Source organism: Xyrauchen texanus, chromosome 26 (genome assembly GCF_025860055.1).
Source record: "Xyrauchen texanus isolate HMW12.3.18 chromosome 26, RBS_HiC_50CHRs, whole genome shotgun sequence".
NCBI classification, from domain to species: Eukaryota; Metazoa; Chordata; class Actinopteri; order Cypriniformes; family Catostomidae; genus Xyrauchen; species Xyrauchen texanus.
In genome coordinates, this window is record NC_068301.1 from 39300772 (window position 1) to 39326991 (window position 26220).

Sequence of the window (26220 nt, forward strand, 5' to 3'; positions counted from 1 at the left end):
GACTGCGGCTCAAAGCTGTCGGAGGACATGGATTCCACAAAGTCTGGTAAGAGCAGTCTATTTTACCGTTTCTTTTGACGTTAACAGCTTACTAGACCTGAATATGACTTTCTTAACCTTGATTACTTTTCTGTGTAAGCTTATTTTAATAAATGAGACCAACGCATGTAGTTACACGTGATGCTGGAAGTTTATACTGCGCATTAAAGCGTAGTTTGTATTTTTATTGCCTTATTTGCAGCATGAAAACTCTAAGTAGGTTAATAGCATCAGGGTTGTGCTTTTATGCATTAGATTTTAAGTTACTATTGAACTGCAGTCAGTTCAACTCACATGGACCGCTCAGCCTAGCCATGTGCATCTGTGTTTACGCGTATTTTGCGTCTGCTCTGATTGGCGGAGAGAATTCGTGACGTATGTGTTGCATAATTTGCATGGTAGCATGGAAGTGTCTGCGGGCTGCAGATACACGTGAGGCTGCTGCAGGCTGACCCACTTTTCGCCTTTTACTCGCAAAAAACATGCCTAGAACACGTGGGGGCGGAGCTAAGAGCCTGTCAATCAACACTTCATTCTGAAGAAAAAATAAAGTTTATGTAAACAATTTGCCATATTTGAGTTGAATCGAAAAAGAGCTCTGGGTTTTTGTAGGTTGTACGTTGTATACATTTTTTTTAATAACTTTTCTGTATCATAATCTGAAATGGTTAAAGGAAAAATATTATTTATGATTTATTTGTACTATTTTTATAATTATAATTGTTATAATTGTTAACATGTGAATTGATAATTGCTAACAAACAATTAAAATATAATTTAAATAGAAAAATTGATTTGGATTTTTTGTAAATTTACATTTGTGCTCATAATATTGATTAATGGAAAAAATATGTATAAAATATGAAATAGTTGATTCATACTCATACAGCCAGTTTAGTTATTAAAATGTTTGCTAATTCTCAGTGTTTCATTTGAGTTGAATTGGGTGTTGTAAGACCTACACCCTTCTAAGGGATGTATTATGTAATGGTGTTACCTAACCATTGAGAGTGGGACAGCAGAAATCAGGTCAACCTATATAGAAAGAGAGCACGCAGCCTGGTCCACATTTAGTCAATACGAAAGACTGCCTCTTTTTAAAATAAAATAATAGAGAGCATTGGAAATATATGCATATTCACAATATAGCTTTGTCCTATAAGGATATTCTATCCGACTAGTTGTTTTGCACACAAGGATATAACCAAATGTTCAAGATAAAGAAAAAAAAAGAAGAAAAAAGCAATTTGTCATGAAAAAAATCCATATTGATCGACAACTAATCCGAAAAAAAATAAACCCCTATTTTGTCCCATTCCTTTTCAATGGTGGTTACAGCCCTGATTGCACATAATCTTTTAATTTTTTGGGGATTTTAGCATATTTTAATTTAGAGGATGAGCATGAGAACACATGCTTTTATGATTCACAATGCACAGATCAGGATTCACATTATGTGGAATTTGAATAATCTGCCACCCTCCTAACTGAAGTTGTGTTGCTGTTCTATGTGTCATCCACCAGGTAGGGTAATAGCATACATCAGCTCTTCGAGCTCGGCCTCCAGTCCAGAGTCATTCCACAGTGACTCCTCCAACAGCAGCTATCAGTCCTGCTCTTCACCCAGCCGCCAGCAGGCCGAGGCCCTTCCTGTGGCCCCTCAGTCCCGCCCACCCAGGCATGGTGGAGGGAAGTCACGATCACCCTCCACTGCCAAAAGTGGCATTACAAGTGAGAGACTTTTTATGCTGCTATGGCCTTTTTTATGACTTTATTTAGTACTTAAGTTAAGGAAAAATAGGGATGTGAATGCTGTGCTTTCTATTGTATTAGCCTTAATGTTAGTCATTATATAAATTCATTATAATCAGTGTTGGGCAAATTACTTAAAACGTAATCCACTTCAAATTATTTCTATAAATTTTTAATCAGATTACTTAACCAGATAGGCCGATATAATGCGATTTATCACACAGTTTAATATAATAGGAAAATTACGTATACATAATCACACACAACATTTTTTAAACTTTTATTTAGCATTTTATTTACTCAAACTTTCACAAAAAAGGTTAAATTTGTAAAAATAGTAATACAAAAATCTTAAAAAATAAGATTGTGTGTTTTAGATGGTAGATAGCAGTTTGTCTTGATTTCTGTTTAGTTTTCCCATTTTGTAATTGTTTGCACATTAGCAATCACATTTTCTCACAAAAAGACAGAATCAAACTAATTCATACACACTACATACAGAGCAGAGTTATTATCTAACGAAAACTAAAATTATTAAAAAACATTTACGTTTACTAAAATAAAATGAGATATTTATTAGATACAAAAAACAAAAATAACTAAACAAAATAACTAACACCCCAAAAAATATTCTTTCCATCCAAAAAATATGTGAATATAAAGCAGAAATATAAACTCATCTGCAGTTTTGAATGGTCACAACAATAGTTGGAGGTGTACGTCACCATACTCTGTGTCTTCAAAACGTGCAAGCTGTGTGTAATGGCAGAAAGCAAAGGAGTGCCGTGTGGGAGTACTTAGAATATGACAGTGACTCTAAAAACAAATGCATCATTTTGTCACAATTTATCTATTGCAACAAAAGAAAGGGTAAAACCTCCACTAATTTGAAGTCAGACCTGCGCTCTCTTAGACACGTTAACCAGGAATTCCTAGAACAAGCAAAGACAGCAGAAACGAGGTAACGACGAAAAGCATTAAACAAACAAAACAAAAGAGACAGCAAACATTATCATCGTGTCTTGTGAGGTCACATGCCTGGGCGACTAGTTCAAATAAGTATAAAACACAGGAAGACACATTTATTCATAGATACGGGCACATCCTCAAAACATTGCAATGCGCCTACATTGCCAAAAGTACAAGTAGAGATTAAGGAACATTATTGGTAATTTTTGTTTAATTTTTCTCCCAGTTTGTTTTAAATTGCCATGTTATTTAATGTTATTTTTGTTCCTATGTTGGCAGTAATTGGAAATACATTTATCTCAGAAGTGAAGTGAGCCTGTTGCATTGATTCTGTATACAATAAATAATATTATGGTTAAATCGGTGTAGTTGCATAATTATTACATTATCTCTGTTAAAGAAATTACCCATTTCGGTAAGTTTAAAAGTACCACCAGAACATAAGTGACCATAAATTAAGTTTTATTCCTTTTTCACTCAGTCAGCTGAAGTACTTTAAACATTAGTCAATCCCTAAAACTAAAATGACTAAAACTGAAATAGAAATATTTTTTATTTTAAGAAAATGAATAAAACTTACATAAACAACAAAAATACAAAAACTGAAATACAAATAAAAAAAATAATATCAAATTAAAAACAAAATATAAAAAATACTATAGTAACTCTGATACAGTGCACAGTTAATATTACGTTTATTTATAAATGCCAATCATTTCAAAATACTGAATATTGGCCGATTTTTCAGCCGCTGCGATATATTAGTTTGAACACTAAAAGAGGCCTACATGTGAACATAAATCATGTTTTAAATTCTACATAATACTGGAAATGTGTTACCTAAGTAATGTATGTAAAATGAATTAAATTCATTTTACATACATTAAAAATGAATTAAATTAATTTTACTGTAATCTGATTACTAGAATTTAAAATGCGCTATGCTACATTTTTCTCTCTATCTTGTTTGAATACAGTAACCAATTACTTTTTTAATGAGATTCCACCCAACACTGATTGTAATACATTATAATTCTTTATCTAGGGGCCTGGGTAGCTCAGCAAGTAAAGACGCTGACTACCAACCCTGGAGTGACTCCAGCCATGTCTCCTAAGCAACAAATTGGCCTGGTTGCTAGGGAGGGTAGAGTCACATGGGGTAACCTCCTCGTGGTTGCTATAATGTGGTTAGTTCTCAGTGGGGCACGTGGTGAGTGTGGCGTGATGCCATGGTGGATGGCGTGAAGATGTCTCTGTGGCAATGCCGCACTCAACAAGCCACGTGATAAGATGCATGGATTGACGTTCTCAGGTGCGGAGGCAGCTGGGATTCATCCTCCGCTACCCGGATTGAGGCGAATCACTACGCCACCACGAGGATTTAAAAGCACATTGGGAATTGGGAATGCCAAATTGGGGAGAATGTGACTACAAGTTAATGTAGTCACATTCTCTTATGTCTCGATAAACAGAAATAATGCATTTGCACATCTTGTCCTTCTCTCTTTAATGTCCAGCAGTTCAAAAAAGAACAGTACAATAAAACAATTATTGTGATTGTTCTGAATAATAATAGTATATGATCAAATATGAACTGGTATTCTTCTGAAAAGGTCTGGATTCATTATATGGGGGATTCTCACGAAACCTGACAAGAAAATGTCCTGGTCCTTTTTTACTCCAAAATCAAAAGAAATAAGAAATTATATTTTACATATTGGAGCCTATTATTAAGGCAATTAAGATTTTTTTATATTGTGACATTTTTTCAATTAATTGGGGCTTGGGTAGCTCTGTGGTAAAGACGCAGGCAGCTGAGATTCATCCTCCGCCACCAGGATTGAGGCGAGTTACTACACCACCATGAAGACATAAAGCACATTGGGAATTGGACTTTTCAAATTGGGAGAAATTTAAAAATAATAATAATAATAATAATTTACCCCCAATTCTCTCTACTCCATTGCAAAAAAAGATGGTCATATGATACTAAATATAGACTTTATTTTCTTGATGCAAAATATATTTTACTATTTTTTTTGTATTGATTTTAGGGTTTGATATGAACTGAACATTTTCTTGACAGATTTTGTGAGAATCACCCATTATTATACTTGTTTGTAATGGTCTTCCAGCTGTTTGCGTAAGCAGATGTGGTACTAGCTATTCTTAGGAGAAAGCCAAAGCAAGCGCAGAGCATTCTTATTCATCTGATCTTCTGTATTTCCTGCAGATATTAACGGTCTGGTGCTCCTTTGTAAAGTGTGTGGAGATATGGCGTCGGGATTTCATTACGGCGTTCACGCCTGTGAGGGATGTAAGGTGAGAAATACGACTTAGTGAGCCACCAGCCACATTTTAGTGCATAATAATAAGCATTAGAGGTTTCATTTTGTGATATAAGCAGTTACATTGGAAGTCAAAAAGTCAGGATTTTTGTTCACAGTCGAGGCGGTTATGCTTTTATACTGTCTGTCTGTTTCTGTGTTCAAATGTCACTGTGGTTGTTTTATATGGGGCCAATGTGACATGGTTTTTGTACCTTATCCAGGTCACATCTTCTTGTGCATGTGTCTAAGTAACACCCTGAAGGGACTTTATTTATATTCAGAAAGCCTCCGCCCCAGCAGTCTGTTTAACCGTCAGAACGGTTTCTTCTGTCCACTTGCTCGCTGTACTGACCTCATGTCCCGAAACCTGTTACCCGCTGTGTGGGCACTGTGACCCTAACGCCCCTCCCCGCTCTCTTTCACTTTCCCTTCTGCAGGGTTTCTTCAGGAGAAGCATTCAGCAGAACATTCAGTATAAGAAGTGCCTTAAGAATGAGAGCTGCCCCATCATGCGCATCAACAGGAACCGATGCCAGCAGTGCCGTTTTAAGAAGTGTCTGCTTGTGGGCATGTCCAGAGATGGTGAGCTCCATCAGGCATGATGTCCTAGATACAAACAATGAAATCTGTTACCTTGCAGGCTGACATATTTATAGTATATAGTATTTTATAAAAGATTAATATTCTACATGAAGTTTGCAGTTTCTGCGGAACTCGCATCACCAAACAGAATTGCAAAAATAATTCTTGTTTTCAAACATGTTTCCTGAACAATCATCCTGTCGGCCATTGGTCGCACATAGAGACAGTCCTGCCCCAATTCACTCCATTGTTTGAAACAATGTTACTGTGTTGGGCTTATAGAACAATATTTTGGAAGTGCTACAGAGCGACATTGTTTATAATTCTCATGCAATTTTAATTTATGAATGGTTGACTTGTAGTGTCTGGTAAAAGTATTTTAACACACAAAAATATTACACACACACACACACACACACATGTTGGAGAAGCAATTGTTTAAAGTGGACTTCTTGGCTACAAGCTGCTCCTAACTTAAAGCAGTTAAATTACAGTTAAGCTACTCTTTTATGAAAATGAAAATGGTTTTACTACTGTAACCATAGTTTAACCATGGCATTTATAGTAAAATATTCAACCATGGTTACTGCAGTCATGGAATACTTAATTTTAGGCATGTGACGTCACATCACGATAATTGCTGAAGCTTTTATTACGGTATGCGGTATTATCAAGGTATTGAATTATATGTCAAATGGGTTGAACGATAAACACATTTGATTGTTCTCTTAATGACAAGTTTAAATATAGCCGCAAGTGGCAATCATCAGTGTCAATATGAAATAACCAAAATAATCGGAAATGACAGAAATTATCCAGTGGATGCCAAATTATACAAATTGACTATATAGCTGCTGATTGGTCGATGGTGGCCATGTTTTTCTAAATATGTGACTGTCCTCATAGACCTTGATGATATCTTGGACAAATAAACTGCATGCAAAATTTCAAGTCAATCGGACCATTGGTCCATAATCAGAGTCATTTTAGTTTCACCACCAAGAGACAGAATTGCAAATTATTTGTGAGTATCCTCGGAATGACCTCATACATAAGTGTACCAATATTTCAATCTGTTATAGAGTTATAACCATTTTAGTAAAAGTGAATCACCCATTATGAACATTTTGGTATACGTTTGATGATAAATTACAATTTTACTATTTACCTTTGATAACTTTTCGTTTTGGGACTCCAGAGAATGTTTCTGCACTGGTTTGGTTCCAGTTGTGTGAACGCACTATGACTAGTTCAAATGTTTTTTATTTTAATATAATCTAAATCTAAAATAATTTTAAATAAAGTATTTATTGAAAGTTTTGTTTCAATCCAATGTTGCTTAAGGCAAAGTTGTTTAGAATGAGGAGGTTTACAGCATGCACTGAATGACGTGTTTATTTTTTAAATACAGCGGCATATACAACAATTTACATGCATCTAAAACGCAGTAGCTCCTCCAGGTGGCCAATTTTTGTTACATTTTGTACAGACCTCTTGGGCCAAGATACAAATAGGCATACCAAGTTTAGTTCCGATCAGCCTTATTTAACCCTATATAAAAGCTGCTGAAATCATATTGCCCGACAGCGGCCATGTTTTTAAAGATATGCGACTGTGCTCATAGACCTTGATGGCAACTTGGACAAAGAGAGTGCATGCGAAATGTCAAGTCGATCGGACCAGCGGTTCCGTAGTTAGAGCCATTTTTAGTTTTTTAATTATTATAGTGCCACCAAAAGGCTAAGGTGTGCAATATTTTTGTGTGACCTCAGCATGAGCCCATACAAACGTTTACCAAATTTGGTGATAATACCTCAATCCATTGAAAGTTATAATAATTTAGTAATGGACACGCTCACTATGAACATTTTGGCATACCGTTTGACGATAAATCAGAATTTCAAAATCCTTTGATAACTTTTTATTTTGGGACTCTGGATGAGTTTGGACCTAGGATGAGTTTGTTTTGATTTTTTTTTTTTTTTTTTTCAAACAGTCCAAAATAGTGGGAAAAAGTAGAGGCGGAGCATTCGGCATGATGCAAGGATTCAGAGGGTAAAATAATATTTCTAGCCCTCACGGTTCAAGATTTATGGTCCAAAATGTTTTTTTTTGTTTTATTTGCAATAGTGCCACCTAGTGACTGAAGGATGTGAGTCTGTATGCCTGAGTAGTGGGGGTATTTGGAACCATCCTTCCAAGTTTGGAATCTCTATGTCTCTGATGCCAAGACACTTTTAGGGCAGAAAACAGGCTTCGGTGCTTGGACCCCTAAAAAAACTTACTTCAACACCATAAATACATAGCCAAATATAACTTTAAGTTGATGTCTTAATATTTAAATGGTCTCTATGCCATGGGGCCACTGACCATTACAGATCATACTGTTTAATACAGACCTACAATATATCTTGTTGAGGCTAATGTTAATTTAAGGCTAGACTAATTTTATTGGGCCAGCTACTAGGCTGCAACAATAGTATGGATGCTTTTTCTGGATAGCAAGCCAGTTGCTAATTTATAGCTAGGTACTAACTACAAATGTATTAACTGCAAGTTCACTCGAACTGTATGCAATGTATGATGGTGTGGTGCTCCAAAATGAACTTAATATTGAAATCATCATTGTGCCACATTGGCATTAGAAATTATAGGATGTGGTATTAGCAGATTACAACTGTATTTTAGTTGTTACTGCAAGATGCAAATATTACTGTGTAAAATACACAACTTAGACAGAATGTATTGTATTGTAATTAAATAATAACAATTGTATATTTTAAAAGATATACAGACAGACAAATAAACACTATATGGAGAAACATATCATATGACAATATTTACAATAAATAAATATTAAAATAAATACAATAGATTAAGGAGAATGTGCACTTTACAGACTGTCCACAATATACACAGAATAAATTATGAATGTATTGCAAAATATAGAGAGAAAATAAGAATTCATGTGACTTGTAACGGATCATGTTTACTATAGCGCTGTCAGTTTGTTCTATTCTTTAAAACTGAAAGAATTTGTGCTCCTCAGCTGTGCGTTTCGGCCGCATTCCCAAACGAGAGAAACAGCGCATGCTGCTGGAGATGCAGAATGCCATGAACAACATGATGAACAACAGCCATGGCAACCAGCCCCTGCCACTAAGCAACAAGAATGAAAGAGCATCAGAGGACAGTGGCTCAGGCCACTCCTCACGCTCCTCCTCCACTGCCCCCAGGAGCAACCAATCCGAGCCCAGCCATGACCCCGAGCCATTGGTTACCATGGATACAAGCCCAAACTCAGACTCCTCCAGTGCCATGGACAGCAGGGAGGAAGAGGTCATTGGTACAGTAACAAGGCCACACCAGGATACGTTCATGTACAATCAGGATCAGAGCAGCGTGCCTTCAGAGGCCCCGAACAACTACAGCCACTGCACAAAGGAAGCCTGGAACCAGCAGATCAATGCATCCTCAGTGACCAATCACAACCCGCCATTGAGTTGTGGTCCGCAGGGGCCTGAAGTGTCCAGCCGAGACTTCAATACTCAGAGCAGCTGCCCCATCAAACCACATAACAGCAGCTCTGAAGAGGCATCTCTGCAAAACTTCTCCTTTAGAGCTCAAAATAACAATGAATCACATGTCAGTGGCAGCTATAGTGTCCCGCCATGTACTTGGGGGAACAGGATGCACCTGGTGAGTTAATAGGCACAACCAAATGAAAGATTATCCACAGTAAATGTCACTGGAGTCTAAGGCCCTGTTTCCACCTGATATTAACATGTGTTACGGGTGATCTGATGCCATGTGATCAGCCTTAAATACAGGTCTAAACGGGGTCTAAAACATTTCGTGATCAGATCACAAAAAACAAATACAAATGTGGTCAAAAACGTATGTGACCGCTTCGCATTTGAGGTGTAAATGCTAATCTGTCCTGAATGCATCCCGGCAGCAGTGAAGTGCTAAAACGAGAGTTTAAACTTTGCTGTTTACGAGCGGCTTTAAATAACCGTCTTATCATAAAATGTAAAAAAGCCAATACAGACACAATCACAAGAGCTTCACGAATCTTCTTTAGTGTGTCTGATATCAACACAGATGACAAGCACGAACACCTGAAGCTCCTTTAATACAGGTGATCCACTAAAATAATGGAAAATTCTGCTTGATATGTTGCATTGGTCCTTTATTATCATGCACTGACATAGTGATTGATGTATGTCGTCATGAAACGGAGACCATCCCCTACAAATCTAAACACAACTGGTCACAGCAGTCGCATTTAAGTTACGTGGTGTAAACAGCGATGTGTCTCAAATGACCACATGTGATCGGAGAGACATTGTAATACCAGGTGGAATCGGGGTCTAACATTTCAAATTTCACATATTTAAGTTTTGAGTTTGTATTTCTAATTTAAACCTGGGAATTGAAAGAGTTCAGTACAATTGACATTAGTTGTAGCATGATGTTGGTTACCAACAAAAAATGTGTTGACTCTTCCCTTGTTTATTAAAAAAAAAGAAAACAATAATGGTTACAGTGTGGCATTTTCAACAGAAGTGAATGGAGCCAGTCCATAAACATTAGTATACACATTGTTTCAAAAGTATAGGCGGAATTCAAGTAAAGACGGAAACATTGTACGTTAACATGATTTTAGTGGGATCAAATTTCTGTTCCACATTATTTTTAGTAAGATAAAATCACTTACAGGGTTTTACAGACATTGGATTGTCATGGCAAACAATTTTAATCACACTAAAATGTATGTTCACATGTAAAAGTTTTATGTCTTGTGACTACTTTTGAAACTGTGTATTTTAGACTGGCTCTATTCACTTCGGTTGTAAGCGTTTTACTGTTATTTTTCCTTTTTTATATATATAAATGGACAAGTTGAAAATGTGTTTCTGATAATCAACAATATGCCACAAATGCTGTCATTTAAGGTAATATGCATTGAACCCAGAACATTTCTTTTAAACAATTTTGAAATGCTACAAAATATTAAAATTCTTAGTTTTTCAGGTTAACAGTTTACTCTAATTGGTATACTGATAATATAAGAAATCACAAATGCACAAAGTGCAAAATAGACACTTTTGGTGTTGATGCTGTGTTTTTAAAGTCTGAAATATTGATAAAAGATGTTGTTTTGACATTCTCTAAGCTCCTCTCACTAGTTTTTGACTCTTTTCACAGGTGTGTCCCATGAACACATCACCCTACGTGGACCCTCAGAAGTTGGGTCACAGTATCTGGGAGGAGTTCTCCATGAGCTTCACCCCAGCAGTCAGGGAGGTGGTGGAGTTTGCCAAGCGCATTCCAGGATTCAAAGATCTGTCCCAGCATGACCAGGTCAGCCTGCTCAAGGCCGGGACTTTTGAGGTATGCTCGAAAACCAACACAATCCCAATTAAATTAAATCTAGCTGCAAGCAGCAATTACGAGGTCAAGCACACCAAATGGCATGTGCGGAAGTGTTACTGGACATCAGTGACTTTCAGAAAAGCAGCATAAAAAACATGGGTAGAATTTCTCTAATTAAAATATAATTAATCAAAATGTTTGACCAGTAGATGGTACATTCACCAAACTTACATGGTGAGGTCAGGGTCTGGGCATTATGACACACACACACAAAGTTTCTTGAAATTGCAGATATACAGCCTCAAATGCTTTTGAAGACTATTGGAGAATAGTATTGTCTACTGAAAAGCTTTTCATAACTTTTTGTCATGTCCTAGATGATGCATGAAAAATTCATGCAAATCAGACTTTCGGCCTTGGAGGAGTTCGAAATAGTAGGTTTTTAATTAAATTCAAAATGGCAGACAGGAAGTGTGGGCAAATTTGGTATTAGGGTATTCGGCATGACCGAAGGAATCTAAAGAGAGCAGTGACAGGATGATAGGCCAAAATAATCAAACGTTATAAGCATTTTGACACTTTTAATAACTTTTGACCACAAGGGGGCATTGGCCCAAAACTTTATAGGTACCCTCAGGGCATATTGCCAATGATGCATACCGAGTTTTTAACAATACGCCAGTGCGTTTGTAAATCTAGCATTGTACAACAAAATAAAAAATGGCCGATGCCTAAAATGGTCAACATAGGAAAATTTGCTATCATTTGACTCATTATGCCCCAACGAATCTAAAGAGACCAGCCTCATAATTTTAATCCAAACTATTTAGAAGTTTTAAGCAAATAAATCAATTTAGCTGAAACTCTGCAGGTTCCCTCAATGATGGCTATAACAATTACCAAGTTTTGTGTCAATATGCCAAAGCATTGACAAAGATACAGCCTCACGTCCAGTTTGGTGTGCTCCCCATCGAATTCGTTGAAGCATTATTCGGGAACGTTTTTGATAACTTTTTGTCCCCAGTGTCCCTAGATGATTCACAACTAATTTTGTGGAAATTGGACATACAGTCTAGGAAAAAGTCGAGTTTTCAGAAAATGTATAATGCCAGAAAATCTCGTCGGCTGGAAACCATGGCATGCATTCGACTCTGCATGCCATATGGCCTTATGGCCCAAAAGTTAGAATCATAAACATGAGTGAAACTTTGAGCAGTTGGTGGCACCATGGGTTGGAGATAGAGACCTCAAATTTCAGCCAGTTATAGATCAGATTGTTCTCTATCAGAGTGCCAAATTGAATAACTTACCCAAGTACTTTTCTATGGGCTGCTGTAGACTCAATGGCGAACAACACCTCTACGAATGCTTTCTGCCCCTAAAGAAGTCAAATAGACTAAAATTATCGTAACAGAACTGAGTAATGTGCTGCCTTTCAAAGCCAAAACTACGGTAACACTGAAACTGAGAGTGGCTTTGAAGTTTTTTGATTTTCCAGCCAGATGTGGATTATAAACTAGTCTCTGTGTTTATTTAATCTTAAGAATTCAGTCAAACCCAAGATCGCAAGTTGAGCCAAACCTAAACTCAAAGAAATTCATTCAATATAATGAAAGAGCTAGTGTCTTCAACTTGCATGTCATTTCTAATTTGCGCCAATTTTTTTAGAAGTATTGATTTTGTTCTCGTAAATGGTGCTTTATTTGCAAATAGTTTTTGCCCATAAATAAAATTCGTAACTTGGATGGAAACACAATTATTGTCTAAGAGACCTGCTTTCAATCACAACTCAGTTTTGACAAAATGTGTATTTACAATGTTTTGATCTACAGGACAGTATAGCTAGACAGACAGACAGATAGATTCATAAAGATAGTATAGATTCACTTTTATTTGGACCTTAATTTTATTCATTTATTTGATCTGTAGGTGCTAGTGGTGCGCTTTACGTCGCTATTTGATGTGAAGGAGCGCACCGTTACGTTTCTGAGTGGCAGGAAGTACAGTGTGGATGTGCTGCGCTCAATGGGTGCTGGTGACCTCCTCAACTCAATGTTTGACTTCACTGAGAAGCTGCGAGCTCTGAACCTCAGTGAGGAGGAGATGAGTCTCTTCACAGCCGTAGTGTTGGTGTCAGCAGGTATATGTCACTTCCTGTTGTGTTCTACTTACTTCCTGTTTTGTCCTACATCATTCCTGTTCCTTTTAAAATTTCTGAAAGATTTAAACATTCCAGAAGACAAAAAAACCTGGTAATTCTTTCATCCTCTCGAGCAATATGAATATATTTTAATTATAGGTGGAAATAACAGGTAACAACAGATGAAACTTAAAAGTAAAGTGTTATTGGTCATCATTTGCATATATTCAAATAAAGGACACAGAAGATGCCCATTTTGTAGAATGACACAGGATGACTTATGATGGTTTCAAAGCACACTGTTATACCTGGGCCACAGTATGCCTCAAACTGATGTTGAAATATATTTCCCACAGATCGTTCTGGTCTTGAGAACGTTAACTCGGTTGAGGCGCTTCAGGAGACTCTGATCCGAGCTCTGCGCAGCTTGATCACGAAGAACCATCCCAACGAGATCGCCATCTTCACCAAACTGCTCCTTAAACTGCCTGACCTGCGCTCCCTCAACAACATGCACTCGGAGCAGCTCCTGGCCTTCAAGGTCCACCCCTGACCACCCCTCGACACCCCCAAGAACTGTGGACCCTGTCCACCTCCTGAAGCTCCGGTCCTGTGGTCCACTCAGCCGAGGGTGAGCCTGTTCTCGACTCAAACCCCCTCGGCTGAGGTTTCTTCCCATGACTACCTAAGGACTGCTGGGTTCATATGAAGTAATTGTACTGTAAAACGATAACGCCTCTGTTTATGCTAATGCTCACGACTCGCAGACACAAACTGGAACGGTTTCGTTGTAGATGCTTGAAAGTGTTTGTATGATTACTGGGTTTGTGTAGACACAGAGGCACCTTGAATTTGTTTTCAGATTTGTACTGTCTGTGCAATAAGTGAAGTGTTCACTGTTTTTGGATAGTTCGTTTGTTGGTCGTTTAAACGTTTCAGAGATTGGCTTTGTGCAGTGACTCTTTGGCACAGGAAGTAAACTTGTTTGAAAGTTATGTTGTTAGCTTAAGACGAAATGAAAAACTAGTACACAGAGCACAGTTTGATGTCCTTTCCAGTTTGAAGAAAAGAACATGCAACAACTATGAAAAGAAAGAATGTGGAACAAGCTGCTAATCAGAGCGTTCCCGTGGAAAGACGCAAATGTTTAATGGATATATATATTTTTTATAGTTCGTCGTCTTAAAACCTCTAGTCAAGTGAAAAGGAAGCCACTCTCTCCTTGTGCCCGAAACATACTCTACGCAAGATTGTAAATGTAGATGCTTAACCAGATAGATTTTGTGCGCTGTTTTGTTGCAACAAAAGCACACGTTGCATTCTTAGCACTGCCAGAAGAGGAGCTATTAGATTAAACTGCCTACATCAGCCAGTTTTCTCTGTCCGGTTAACTGCTGTCATAGTTGAGGAACAGTTTTAGATAGTTCAGGTTAGTTAAAGTCGATATGTTTACCTGGCACAGACATTTCAAGGTAACTCTTATCCCCCCTTGAGAATTGATCTTTGTTGCCACCACGTTATGTATATGCTTGCAAAAAACTGGCCGAGCATTGATGACCATGCATAAAGTATGTCTCTGATTGTAGATCTGCATGATGGTGCATCTGTGTGTATCTTTTGAATGGTTGGGCTTTTAGTAATGACGCAATATAAGATGATGATGATGCAAATCAACAAGAGGAGGAGGAGAACAAATGTGTAATATCACTTTAGAAATTGTGCATGCTCCTCCTACCAGTACTGATGTGACACAAAGCCATCTGCAGTCTTGTATGCATATAGCTGAGGCCACACCCTAACTGACACCTGACGATTAGCTGATATTTCGCAGACCGGCCAGATATTAATGTTTTTTTTTTGTGAATGATAGTTTGGGAGGACACACTCGCCTTCATATTTGTGTCATTCTGTTTGTTTCTTCTTTTTTCAAATGTTTTTTCATTTCTTAGGATAAGTCTGTAAAGTGAAAGTTCTTGTAGAATTCTTGTTTTTCTGTGATAAGCTGCAGTCTGTTCAGTAAATGGTGTGTTTCCTCACCACACATTCCTTCCCTGGACCACACAGGAAGAGGAAACAGGAAATTACTTAAAGCCCCACTGAGCAGCACCATTACTGAAGCAATGCCTCTTAAAGATACTCCTTGGGTGGTTATGAATCTCAAGGCCGCTGCAGATGAATATAGTGATGTACAAAAGGATGGAATGGAGTATGTTGTGTTTGTGTTTCTGTCTCTCTCTCAGTGTTGAGCTTGCAGTTCACTTAGTGACAGCATTGTATTGTCATATTCCAGTCTGTTTTCTTCTGTGAAAGCACTGTAAAATAGCTATATATATATATATATATGAATGATATAATTAAATACATGTAAAATAAACTGATAAATGCTGATTCTTCTCTTGATGTGTCATTTGTAGAGACCGTCACAAATGCAGAGACAATAATGGACACGTCTTTGATTCTTGATGCAAAATGGTGCACCTTTAAATCAAAATAATTGCATGATTGATACATTTATATGTAATGTTGTAGCCTCAGTACGTTTGTGCTAATTAATACAAGATTTACACATAAAAACATGAATTGCATTTTTAGAAATATGTTGAAAATGATGTACACTCACATAAGATGAAGACTTCGGTCGCATCAGAAACCCTATAAAAGCGTTTTTATTTTACACGGAGCGGGTCGCTTCCTCATGGGCAGTGCCATGTTGACAACACATGACATTAGGCTAGTTTCTTTTTTCTTTTAATGAACTTACAGGGGATACATATATATCACACACAAAAAAACACTTAAGAAAACACAAGGTAGAGCAATAAAGCAATAAAATACATTTTCAAACAAGATACAGTAAACAGAGTTTACTAAAAAACTAATAAATAAAACATATAAAGCAATAGAAATCAAACACAATTAATGAATACTAAAAAAATAATAATCAAATACAACTAAATAATATGAGAAAAATATGAAATTATAATAATAATTGTCACCTTCAGGAAATCAGGAGGTAACTCTTATAATGAAACCATAATATGTTTAATCAGAGCAGTTTTAGCAGCTTTCTTGTTAAATGATAAACAAAGAGATTCATAGAATAATTTTAGATCGATACAGAACAGCCTAAAATTGGGCTTAGAATCAGCGATTTTACATTTATGGAGCTGAAACTGTCCACAGAGTGTTAACAGTTTTATCCCGTCATCTCATTTGACCCAGAGTCCCAAAACAAAAACAATATATTCATTATTTCTTTAATAAAAAGTTTGTTGTAAGCAGAGAAAATAAGACGGGCTACTTCTTTCCAGAACTCCTTTGCATAATCACTTTCAAAAACTAGTGTGGTATTGTTTCAACATTAAAGTTGCAGAATGCACATTGTGAAGAAATGTCCAATTTAAACTTAGAAGAGTTACAGGGAAAGTAATTCTGAAGAATATTATAATAAAGTTCTTTCATCTTGTTAGATAACAGAAACTTATTAATGCCGGTCCATATATTAATAGTAGCAAGAGAAGGATCATTGAATTTCCACTTGTAAAGAGCTTTGGGGTGACCGCTGATTTTCCTAATAAGAGTTCTTCTAATCCAAGAATTGTTACATTTGATACTGGAAAGCTCCAGTCCACCAATGAATAATTGGGGTATTTCACAGACGGACACTCTGACCATATGCAACAGTTTAGGTGAAATACAATGAATAACCCAGTCATAAACACTAGGTGAGGTATTCAGTATAGGAACAAAAGCTGCCATCCTTTTTTAACAAATCCAAAATAAAAATGACACCTTTGTCAAACCAAATCTTAATAAAAATAGATCTTATTCCACGCAGCACATTCTGATTGTTCCATATCCTATGAGGGGAAACATTGTGGCAGAAAGCAAGTTTACAGGCTTTCAGGGCTTGCTTATTAAAATTAGCAATTTGATTTGAAATCGCAGGCCAATAAAACATTTTAACATTTTTCAAAAATCAATTTAGGAATATAAAACATAACAGATTAGGACCAGCATTCAGACAGCGTTTAATCCAACCAATCTTGAAAACCTGATTGAGAGTCCTGAAGTCCAAAGCATTTACAGCTCCAAACTATTTCTTATCTGAGTCTTCCTTTTAACATATTCAGTTTTATTTTTCCACAAGAATTGAAATAGTATAGAGTCGATAGACAAGCAGGTTTTGGGGTTGGCATATAAAGACAAAGCTGGGTAAACAATCCTGGAAATGCCTTCAGCTTAAGTTATCAAGACACAACCATAGATAGTTCGATTTCTTTGTAGCCGGCAGTTGAAGACATTCTTTCATTTCTTTGTCCGTTGCAAAATCGTTATCTAAAATTCTATCCGCAGGTGATTTACTTATTAAGATGCCCAAATATCTACCAGTACTTTGACCTCAATACCTTCTATTCCTGACCTTTATCAAGACTGAGAACAGGTATAATTTCACTTTTATTTCGATAATAATATAGAAAAATAATAATATTCCAAAATAACAGGGACCTGTTTCTTTCCTTATAAGCAATTTGCAATCGCACCCACACTTTCTACAGGAAAATTATCTTTAACCATGCATATCAGACTGGGTACTAATCCCCTGTGATCATCCGTATTTATATTTACATTGTTAGAACAGCATCTTGTACTTTTTAAAGGCTATTTTTGTGCATGACAATGTCGTATGTTTATAACTACTCATGACACTGCCAAAAGATGATCTTTCAGAACTGAGAGAGGGAGAGAGAGAGAGAGAGAGAGAGAGACATATGAACACATATCCCCAAAATAAAGTAGGCATAAATCTAGCAATAAGTAACATTACCAATATATTCCACCAATCAGCATCCATGTGCAATTTAAAAAAATAATCAAAAAGGAAACCAAAAAACAACAATGAAAAGTGGTTTGACAGTGAGTGTAAAAGTATTAGAACAACAGTACGACATCTTTCCAATCAAAAACAAACTCTAAGAGCAAAAAGGAAGAGCATACAGAACAAATATTTCAAGCAATGGAGGAGTCAATAAATACCAGTAACTTCTGGAACAATTGGAACACATTCTATAGACCCCAACAGGAAGAATAGGCCATTCAAAATGGGAACATATGGAGGACACACTTTGAAAATCTGTACAAAACAACTGAAACAAATCCTGCTCGAAATGAAATAAAAACCAAATTAGAAATCCTGAAAGAAAAGATTAAAGACAATCAGAACCCCCTGGATTTCCCAATCACTGTAAATAGATAGACTACATGCATTAAAACACAAGGCATGTGGCATTGGTGGAATATTAAACGAAATGATCAAATACACCAACGACAAATTCAAAAGCGCAATAATTCAATTATTCAACATTGTTTTGAGTGTAGGGTATTTTCCCCACACCTGGAATCAAGGCTTAATTACACCCATCTTTAAACAAGGAGACAACTTTGAGCCAAACAATTACAAAGGCATATGTGTCAATAACTGTTCGATTATGAACATAAGATTGCAGAACTTTCTTAAAACCCACAAAATCCTGGAGAAAAGTCAAATTGGATTTCTGCCCAAACACAGAACATCTGAGCACATTTACACCCTCCACACGATTTCTGAGTATATGTCCACCAAAACCAAAACTAAAACCAAAGTCTTAGCTGGCTTTGTCGACTTTGAGAAGGCTTTTCAGTCTGGCATGAAGGACTCTTCCTAAAACTACTGGAAAATGGGATTGGAGGAAAACATTTGATTTTTATAAAAACTATTACAAAAGCTCCTTGACATCATAGAGACATTCAGTCAAACGTGGGCTCTTAAAATGAACCTAGCAAATACTAAAATAAAGATTTTTAAAAATATATCCAGGTGTAGGGAAAATAAATACACCTTCAGAGCAGGAAACCAAGTCCTCCAACACACCCACGAATACACTTATCTAGGACTAAAACTAAGTTCAACAGGAAACTTCAATCAGGCTGTGAATGAACTGAAGGCAAAAGCAATGAGGGTCTTCTACATAATTAAAAATACAACTCAAAGTGAAATTCCAGTTAAAACCTGCATGGCTAAAAATCCTTAAAGCAATAATCAAACTAATTGCTCTGTATGGCAGCGAGATATGGGGACCCCTAATATCCCAAGATTTTACTAAATTGGAAAAAGAAGAAATTTAAACTCTGCATACACATTTGTAAAAGCATCCTAAAAGTGCAGAGCTGAATTAGGACAATACCCCTTACTAATCAGTATCCAAAAAAAGAGCTCTGATACAGCACGTAAAATGCAGTGATCTGAGCTCATACCAGGCTGAAGCCCAGCAGTGCCAGGAGCAGAACCTGCACAGGAGTGACAGACAGAGATAGCAGCCGTGAGAGCAGAGACTGTGTTCACTGTGCTCTCAGAGAGAGGTGGAGACAGAAGAACACTTCCTGCTGCACTGTGATCACTATCACAACATCTGATCTGTCTACTTTACACAATTACAACAAATAGCACCAAATTTTATTGCATTTCCAAATCCTGAAAAATTAAGACATATTTTGGGAGAAAATTCCAGCTTGATCACAACAACAGCTAAATATTTTTCTCAATAATTTCTTGTTTAAAATAAATAAAATAAAAAGTATTCTTGTATTTATTGATTTATTGATATTTTCTTTATGTACTATATAATCATTATTTTGTTCATTGCTCATGTAATGGCCAATGATTTGGCAATACTGCACAAGTCATGCCAATAAAGCTCATTTGAATGAACAAATATAACAACCATTACCAGACTCCCCTCAGTTATGTCTTCTTGGTGATAAAACACTTCTACCACAGGGTGTCAGCAAAGCACATTTGGATTAATACAGAAGGTTTCAGTACTGCAATAAGACTGTCTTGTGTGAAACTATGGGAAGAACACAAAAACATCAGAACTCACTGAATGGGTTCAATGTATGACTGAAACGGCTTCCTTTGAATACTCGATATCTAGAACAATACAACGTTTTTTAGCAAGTCTGGGATCATTTCTTCCTCTACATTAAGGGCTCAGTGCATTGAAAGTTTGTGAGAGAAGCAATGATCGATATAATACATGTGCTTTTGTAAAATGTCTTAAGTGCTGTAAATGACTGTCTTTCTGTTTTGTTTAGGGTTTTGTGTGTGTGTTGTTTTTGTATTGTTTGATTTGGTTCCCCCTCCCATTTCCATGTTTGGAAAAGCTGACCTATAATACTGATAACATAAGACATTCATAAGTCATATGTATGTAGAATGACTGATTGCACCACAGGCATAAATGCACACATGCAAAAGAAGTCCATTGTCCAAACACAATCTGTGCATTTGCTGGTTTGTTTATTCAGTGCAAGCAAGCAAACAAAAGAACAAAGAATCCTGGCTCCTTCTGGCTCTCTTGCTCTAATAAAAAACCTTGGCCCCTCCTCCGGTGCATGCTGGTCCTATTCCTGCCTACCTATTTATACAACATGTGATACCCATATCGTTACCCTGCTCTTACAAAAAAAAAAAAAACTATACACTAATCCAAATAAACTAAACAAACAAAAAATAAAAACAAATAAGAAATGAAAATACTCATCAAAATAAACAAGGATCTAAAGTAATTAAACAAATTCTATTAGACAACAAACTACAAAATAGCTCTTAAACAGTCACTTAACCATCTTCAAGAAGTGAGTAATCAATGTAGTTAAAATCTAAAATTCAATTGCATTTCAGTAAGTGCAGTAATACAAAAACAAGTTCAACCAAGATCTTCTTTTAATTGATGTCACAGAACTCAATCCAAAAAAAATGACAGGAAAGAAAATGTCAGAACATACAAAGTGGATCCTAGACTTATGCAAGTCAAATCCCATGATTAATCCACAATAGTAAAATGGTAAAGAATAAATACCCTATGCAGGTTTATTAACATTATGAATTTTGGCTGTATGCATATTGAATGTTGCAGACTTTGACTTGTAGATGGAAGACAAGTCAAGTCATTTGTATTTGTATAGCACCTTTCACAACATACATCGTTTCAAAGCAGCTTTACAGATGATCAGCATTAACAGAAAACGAAAAATGTAATAAATATAAAGTCTTAGAGTGATCATTGATAAAATACGATTGTGAATTGTGTTTAAAAATAAGTAATTAAATAATAATTGTATTTAGAATCCCAGTGAGCAGCTGAAAACGAGAAACACAAATCTCCATAAGATGTAGATTAATGGAGAAAAATAACCTTGGGAGAAACCAGACTCACATAATGAATATTATGTAAATATTTCTTATGTACACTCACCTAAAGGATTATTAGGAACACCTGTTCAATTTCTCATTAATGCAATTATCTGATCAACCAATCACATGGCAGTTGCTTCAATGCATTTAGGGGTGTGGTCCTGGTCAAGACAATCTCCTGAACTCCAAACTGAATGTCAGAATGGGAAAGAAAGGTGATTTAAGCAATTTTAAGTGTGGCATGGTTGTTGGTGCCAGACGGGCCGGTCTGAGTATTTCACAATCTGCTCAGTTACTGGGATTTTCACGCACAACCATTTCTAGGGTTTACAAAGAATGGTGTGAAAAGGGAAAAACATCCAGTATGCGGCAGTCCTGTGGGCTGAAAATGCCTTGTTGATGCTAGAGGTCAGAGGAGAATGGGCCGACTGATTCAAGCTGATAGAAGAGCAACTTTGCCTGAAATAACCACTCGTTACAACCGAGGTATGCAGCAAAGCATTTGTGAAGCCACAACACGCACAACCTTGAGGCGGATGGGCTACAACAGCAGAAGACCCCACCGGGTACCACTCATCTCCACTACAAATAGGAAAAAGAGGCTACAGTTTGCAAGAGCTCACCAAAATTGGACAGTTGAAGACTGGAAAAATGTTGCCTGGTCTGATGAGTCTCGATTTCTGTTGAGACATTCAGATGGTAGAGTCAGAATTTGGCGTAAACAGAATGAGAACATGGATCCATCATGCCTTGTTACCACTGTGCAGGCTGGTGGTGGTGGTGTAATGGTGTGGGGGATGTTTTCTTGGCACACTTTAGGCCCCTTAGTGCCAACTGGGCATCGTTTAAATGCCACGGCCTACCTGAGCATTGTTTCTGACCATGTCCATCCCTTTATGGCCACCATGTACCCATCCTCTGATGGCTACTTCCAGCAGGATAATGCACCATGTCACAAAGCTCGAATCATTTCAAATTGGTTTCTTGAACATGACAATGAGTTCACTGTACTAAAATGGCCCCCACAGTCACCAGATCTCAACCCAATAGAGCATCTTTGGGATGTGGTGGAACGGGAGCTTCGTGCCCTGGATGTGCATCCCACAAATCTCCATCAACTGCAAGATGCTATCCTATCAATATGGGCCAACATTTCTAAAGAATGCTTTCAGCACCTTGTTGAATCAATGCCACGTAGAATTAAGGCAGTTCTGAAGGCGAAAGGGGGTCAAACACAGTATTAGTATGGTGTTCCTAATAATCCTTTAGGTGAGTGTATATTGTTTATTATACATAGAAGTTTATTTACTGATCTTGCTGGACATCCTCCCAGTAATGCATTACAATAATCTAGTCTTGAGGTCATGAACGCATGAATTAGTTTTTCGGCATCAGCAACAGAGAGCATGTGCCTTAATTTAGCAATATTCTTAGGTGGAAGAATGCTGTACTACAAACATTGGTAATTTCATTTTCAAAGGACAGATTGGTATCAAATATAACACCTAAATTCTTCTCTGTTGAAGATGATGTAACAGTACGTCCATCGAGAGTCAAATTATATTTTAGCGGCTTGTAATTAAGAGGTTTTTGGTCCAGTAATTAGTACCTCTGTTTTGTCTGAATTGAGTAGAAGGAAATTTCTGGTCATTCAATCTTTAATTTCATTGATACACTCTGCTAATTTGGAGAGTTGTGAAATCTCATCAGATTTTGAAGAAATATAAAGTTGTGTATCGTTGGCATAGCAGTGGAAACTTATTCCACGATTTTTGATAATATCTCCCAGGGGAAGCATACACAAGGAGAAAAGCAGAGGCCCTAAAACTGATCCCTGTGGTACTCCATACTTTACTTTGATTGGTTTGACATATTTGGGAGGATACTACCTTTTCTAGTATTTTTGACATAAACAGGAGATTTGAAATCGGTCTATAACCAGCCAGTTCTCCAGGATCAAGTTGTGGCTTCTCAATAAGCAGTTTGATAACTGCCATTTTAAAGTTTCTTGGGACATGTCCAAAGAATAGAGAGGAGTTAATAATATTAAGAAGAGGTTCTGAGATTACAGGGAATACCTCTTTCAAAAGTTTGGTTGGTATTGAATCTAACATACATGTTGTGGCTTTTGATGTTTCGAAGTTTTGTTAGCTCTTCATGAAGTATGACAGAGAAGGATTGAAGTTGCACTTTCTGGAAAATTATGAGACAGTGTTTTCCGAGCTACTGTGAAAGATGATTGCATTGCATAAAATCTGATTATTTCAATTTTATCAGTAAAGACATTCATGAAGTCATTACTCTTGTGCTGCGACGGAATATCTGGTTCTGTTGAGGCTTAATTCCTAACCAGTTAAGATACAGTACTTAATAAACACCAAGGAATGTTGTGTTTTTTTTTCTATGAGTTTACTAAAATATGCTGATCTGGTAGCTTTTAGTGCCTGTCTGTAGCTATAGACACTATCCTTCCATGCACCACGAAATGCCTCTAATTTTGTTTTCTTACACTTGCACTCCATTTTCCGAGCAGCTCTCTTGAGAGCATGAGTTTGATTATTGTACCACGGTGCAGGGATTTTTTCTTTAATCGAAAGGGGGCGATACTATCAAGAGTGGTAGAGAAGACTGTGTTTATATTTTCTGTTATTTCATCAAGTTCTTCAAGGTTTTGGGGTTTACTGAGTGTATGAGATAGATCTGGAAGATTGCTAGTGAAGCTATATTTAGTGGTCAAAAGAATAGTTCTACCTGAACGATAGCATGGTGTAGATTATCTCTAGTGATTAGTGCCAACACGATTTTAGAAAATCTATGTTTAGCATTTAGCCAGCACTTGTAAATTTGATTTGATGTCAGATGCTCTGGTACCCAAAATGCATTTAACAATAGTGGCTGAAGTCTCTATTTCCATGTTCCTTACAATAGAATCACTAATTATTAGGGCTCTTTCAACATGATTTTCAGTGGGTGCATCACTGAGTGGGGAGAATCGATTGGAAACCCTAACAGGAATGGGAGAGTGGTGTCGCTTTGCTGAGCGAGTATGCCACCAAGACGTCACCCAAACGCCCTGCTGCAGGGGCTCTAGAGCTGGAACCAAAGTGTGTGTGTTGCTTTCTGTGCTGCCCACATCCAATACAGTATATACTGGCTTCTCTTTCTCACTGACATCCATTAGCTTACGGTAGCGTGTCTATAACTCATTAACCTTCTCCATCAGCCTAATTCCTTACATTTGTAACATGTAAATCCCTCACTGCTGGCGAATGAAGCTATTGTAAACATGTGACTTGCAATGCAGGAAGAAATAACATGAGCGGATGCCATGACATAGCGGTGCTTTGTGATCGATGCAATAATCTGTGTAACACAGAGGAGAAAAACAGGTGCATGCTGTTTAAACAATATACAGTATATAAGGACCTGCTGCAGTTTGCTCCCAGGTGCAAGGTGGGGAAATTGTTGGGGTAAAGAGTTTATGGGAAGAGTTAATGCCTCAATAATGTGTTCTTATTTGCATTATTTATTAAAGATGCACTAGGCAGGGAGGTTCTTTTTTTTTTTTTTAACCTTTGCAGAGCTTTTATTGCAACTATTTTACAAAACATATTTACTATACATCTTGAAATGTCAATTTAGCTTAAAATCCTTGTCCATTCTATCCATTATCCACTTCCCATAAATGCACAAGTAGAAGTAAATAATACAGTTGATGTGTTTATGATACAGTAGTGTTAACATACATAGCTCTTAGACATCCAGCTCAATGAACTCACACATTGACTAGTCACAATTGCAAAATGTGGCATAACGCACAGAATTATTTATGTTCTTGGGGGTGGGAAAACAGCAAAGACAGCAACTCCTTATTTAACCACTTGTATCTCCTCGGAGCGTTGTGGACTAATTGAATGTGTGGAATGATTTGGACACTCGCACCAATTGGATCGCACATACTGAAAATCCATAGGCAAAATTGTGTCGATTACTGATTGACTGACACTGTCTATGGGACATGCTTTATGGGAGATCCATGAACAGGCAAGCATCAACTTTTTCAACTCAATGCACCCTTGATTTCCCCATGTTTTCCCCCTTCTGCCATTGCTGTTGCATTTTCATAGTTAACATTTAACATTTTCAAAAGGCATAAGACTATGAAAATGTGCTACTTACTGATTACATAAAAGTTTGAAATAATATGAACGAATTGTCGTGTACTTCGTTTGAGCTTGATTTGGGGAAAACATGACAGCCCCAGTCAATTCGAGATGGACTTAAAAAAACATCAAACACCTTGGTTGCCTGCCTGCTCTGACCTCTGCCACGGCCTTCTCCATGGTCTCTGGGGCCCACTGATGCCTCTTCCTCGCCTTCTCCCTGCATCTCATCTGACAGATGTGTTAGTTATCTGCACACACATACAAATACAACTGTAGATGACATAAAATCAGTTAGAGAGCACTCATGCACAAGAGTGGGAAGTGCTGGTCATAGCAAGAAAAAGTGAAAACATTAGGAATTAAACCTTCTCAGGATTCACATCCATAGGAAAGGACCGCACACACACAATGAACCTGATGAAGCGCATTTGCGAAACGCATTGTTCTTTTACTGTGTGAAACTAATGGAATAAAGATGCATCTCTGAAGTCAGTCCATCGTGCACATTTTTTGGAGGATTGTATGGAGAATGGTAGGGGGGTTGATTATAAAAAAACAAAACAAAGCTGATGATCTGGGTTTTCTGATTTGAAGCCAATGGTTCAAACGTTTCCCCACTTAATCAAA

The 26220-nt window shown here is 37.1% G+C and overlaps 1 protein-coding gene across 1 annotated transcript; it reads left to right on the forward strand.

Moving 5' to 3' along the window:
* Positions 1-15597, forward strand: LOC127620016 (nuclear receptor subfamily 1 group D member 2-like). The gene is made up of 8 exons (XM_052093081.1): positions 1-46; positions 1564-1770; positions 4994-5082; positions 5528-5672; positions 8722-9371; positions 10884-11069; positions 12981-13191; positions 13548-15597. Exons 1-8 carry the CDS (start codon positions 28-30, stop codon positions 13742-13744), a joined length of 1704 nt encoding a protein of 567 aa, XP_051949041.1. The 5' UTR covers positions 1-27; the 3' UTR covers positions 13745-15597.
* Positions 15598-26220: the final 10623 nt, after the last annotated feature.

Bases quoted from the DNA above. Each gene is read 5' to 3' on its own strand.
- LOC127620016 (XM_052093081.1), top strand. The intron at 1,771-4,993 runs GTGAGAGACTTT...TATTTCCTGCAG, and splicing joins TGCCAAAAGTGGCATTACAA to ATATTAACGGTCTGGTGCTC. The intron at 5,673-8,721 runs GTGAGCTCCATC...TGTGCTCCTCAG, and splicing joins TGTGGGCATGTCCAGAGATG to CTGTGCGTTTCGGCCGCATT.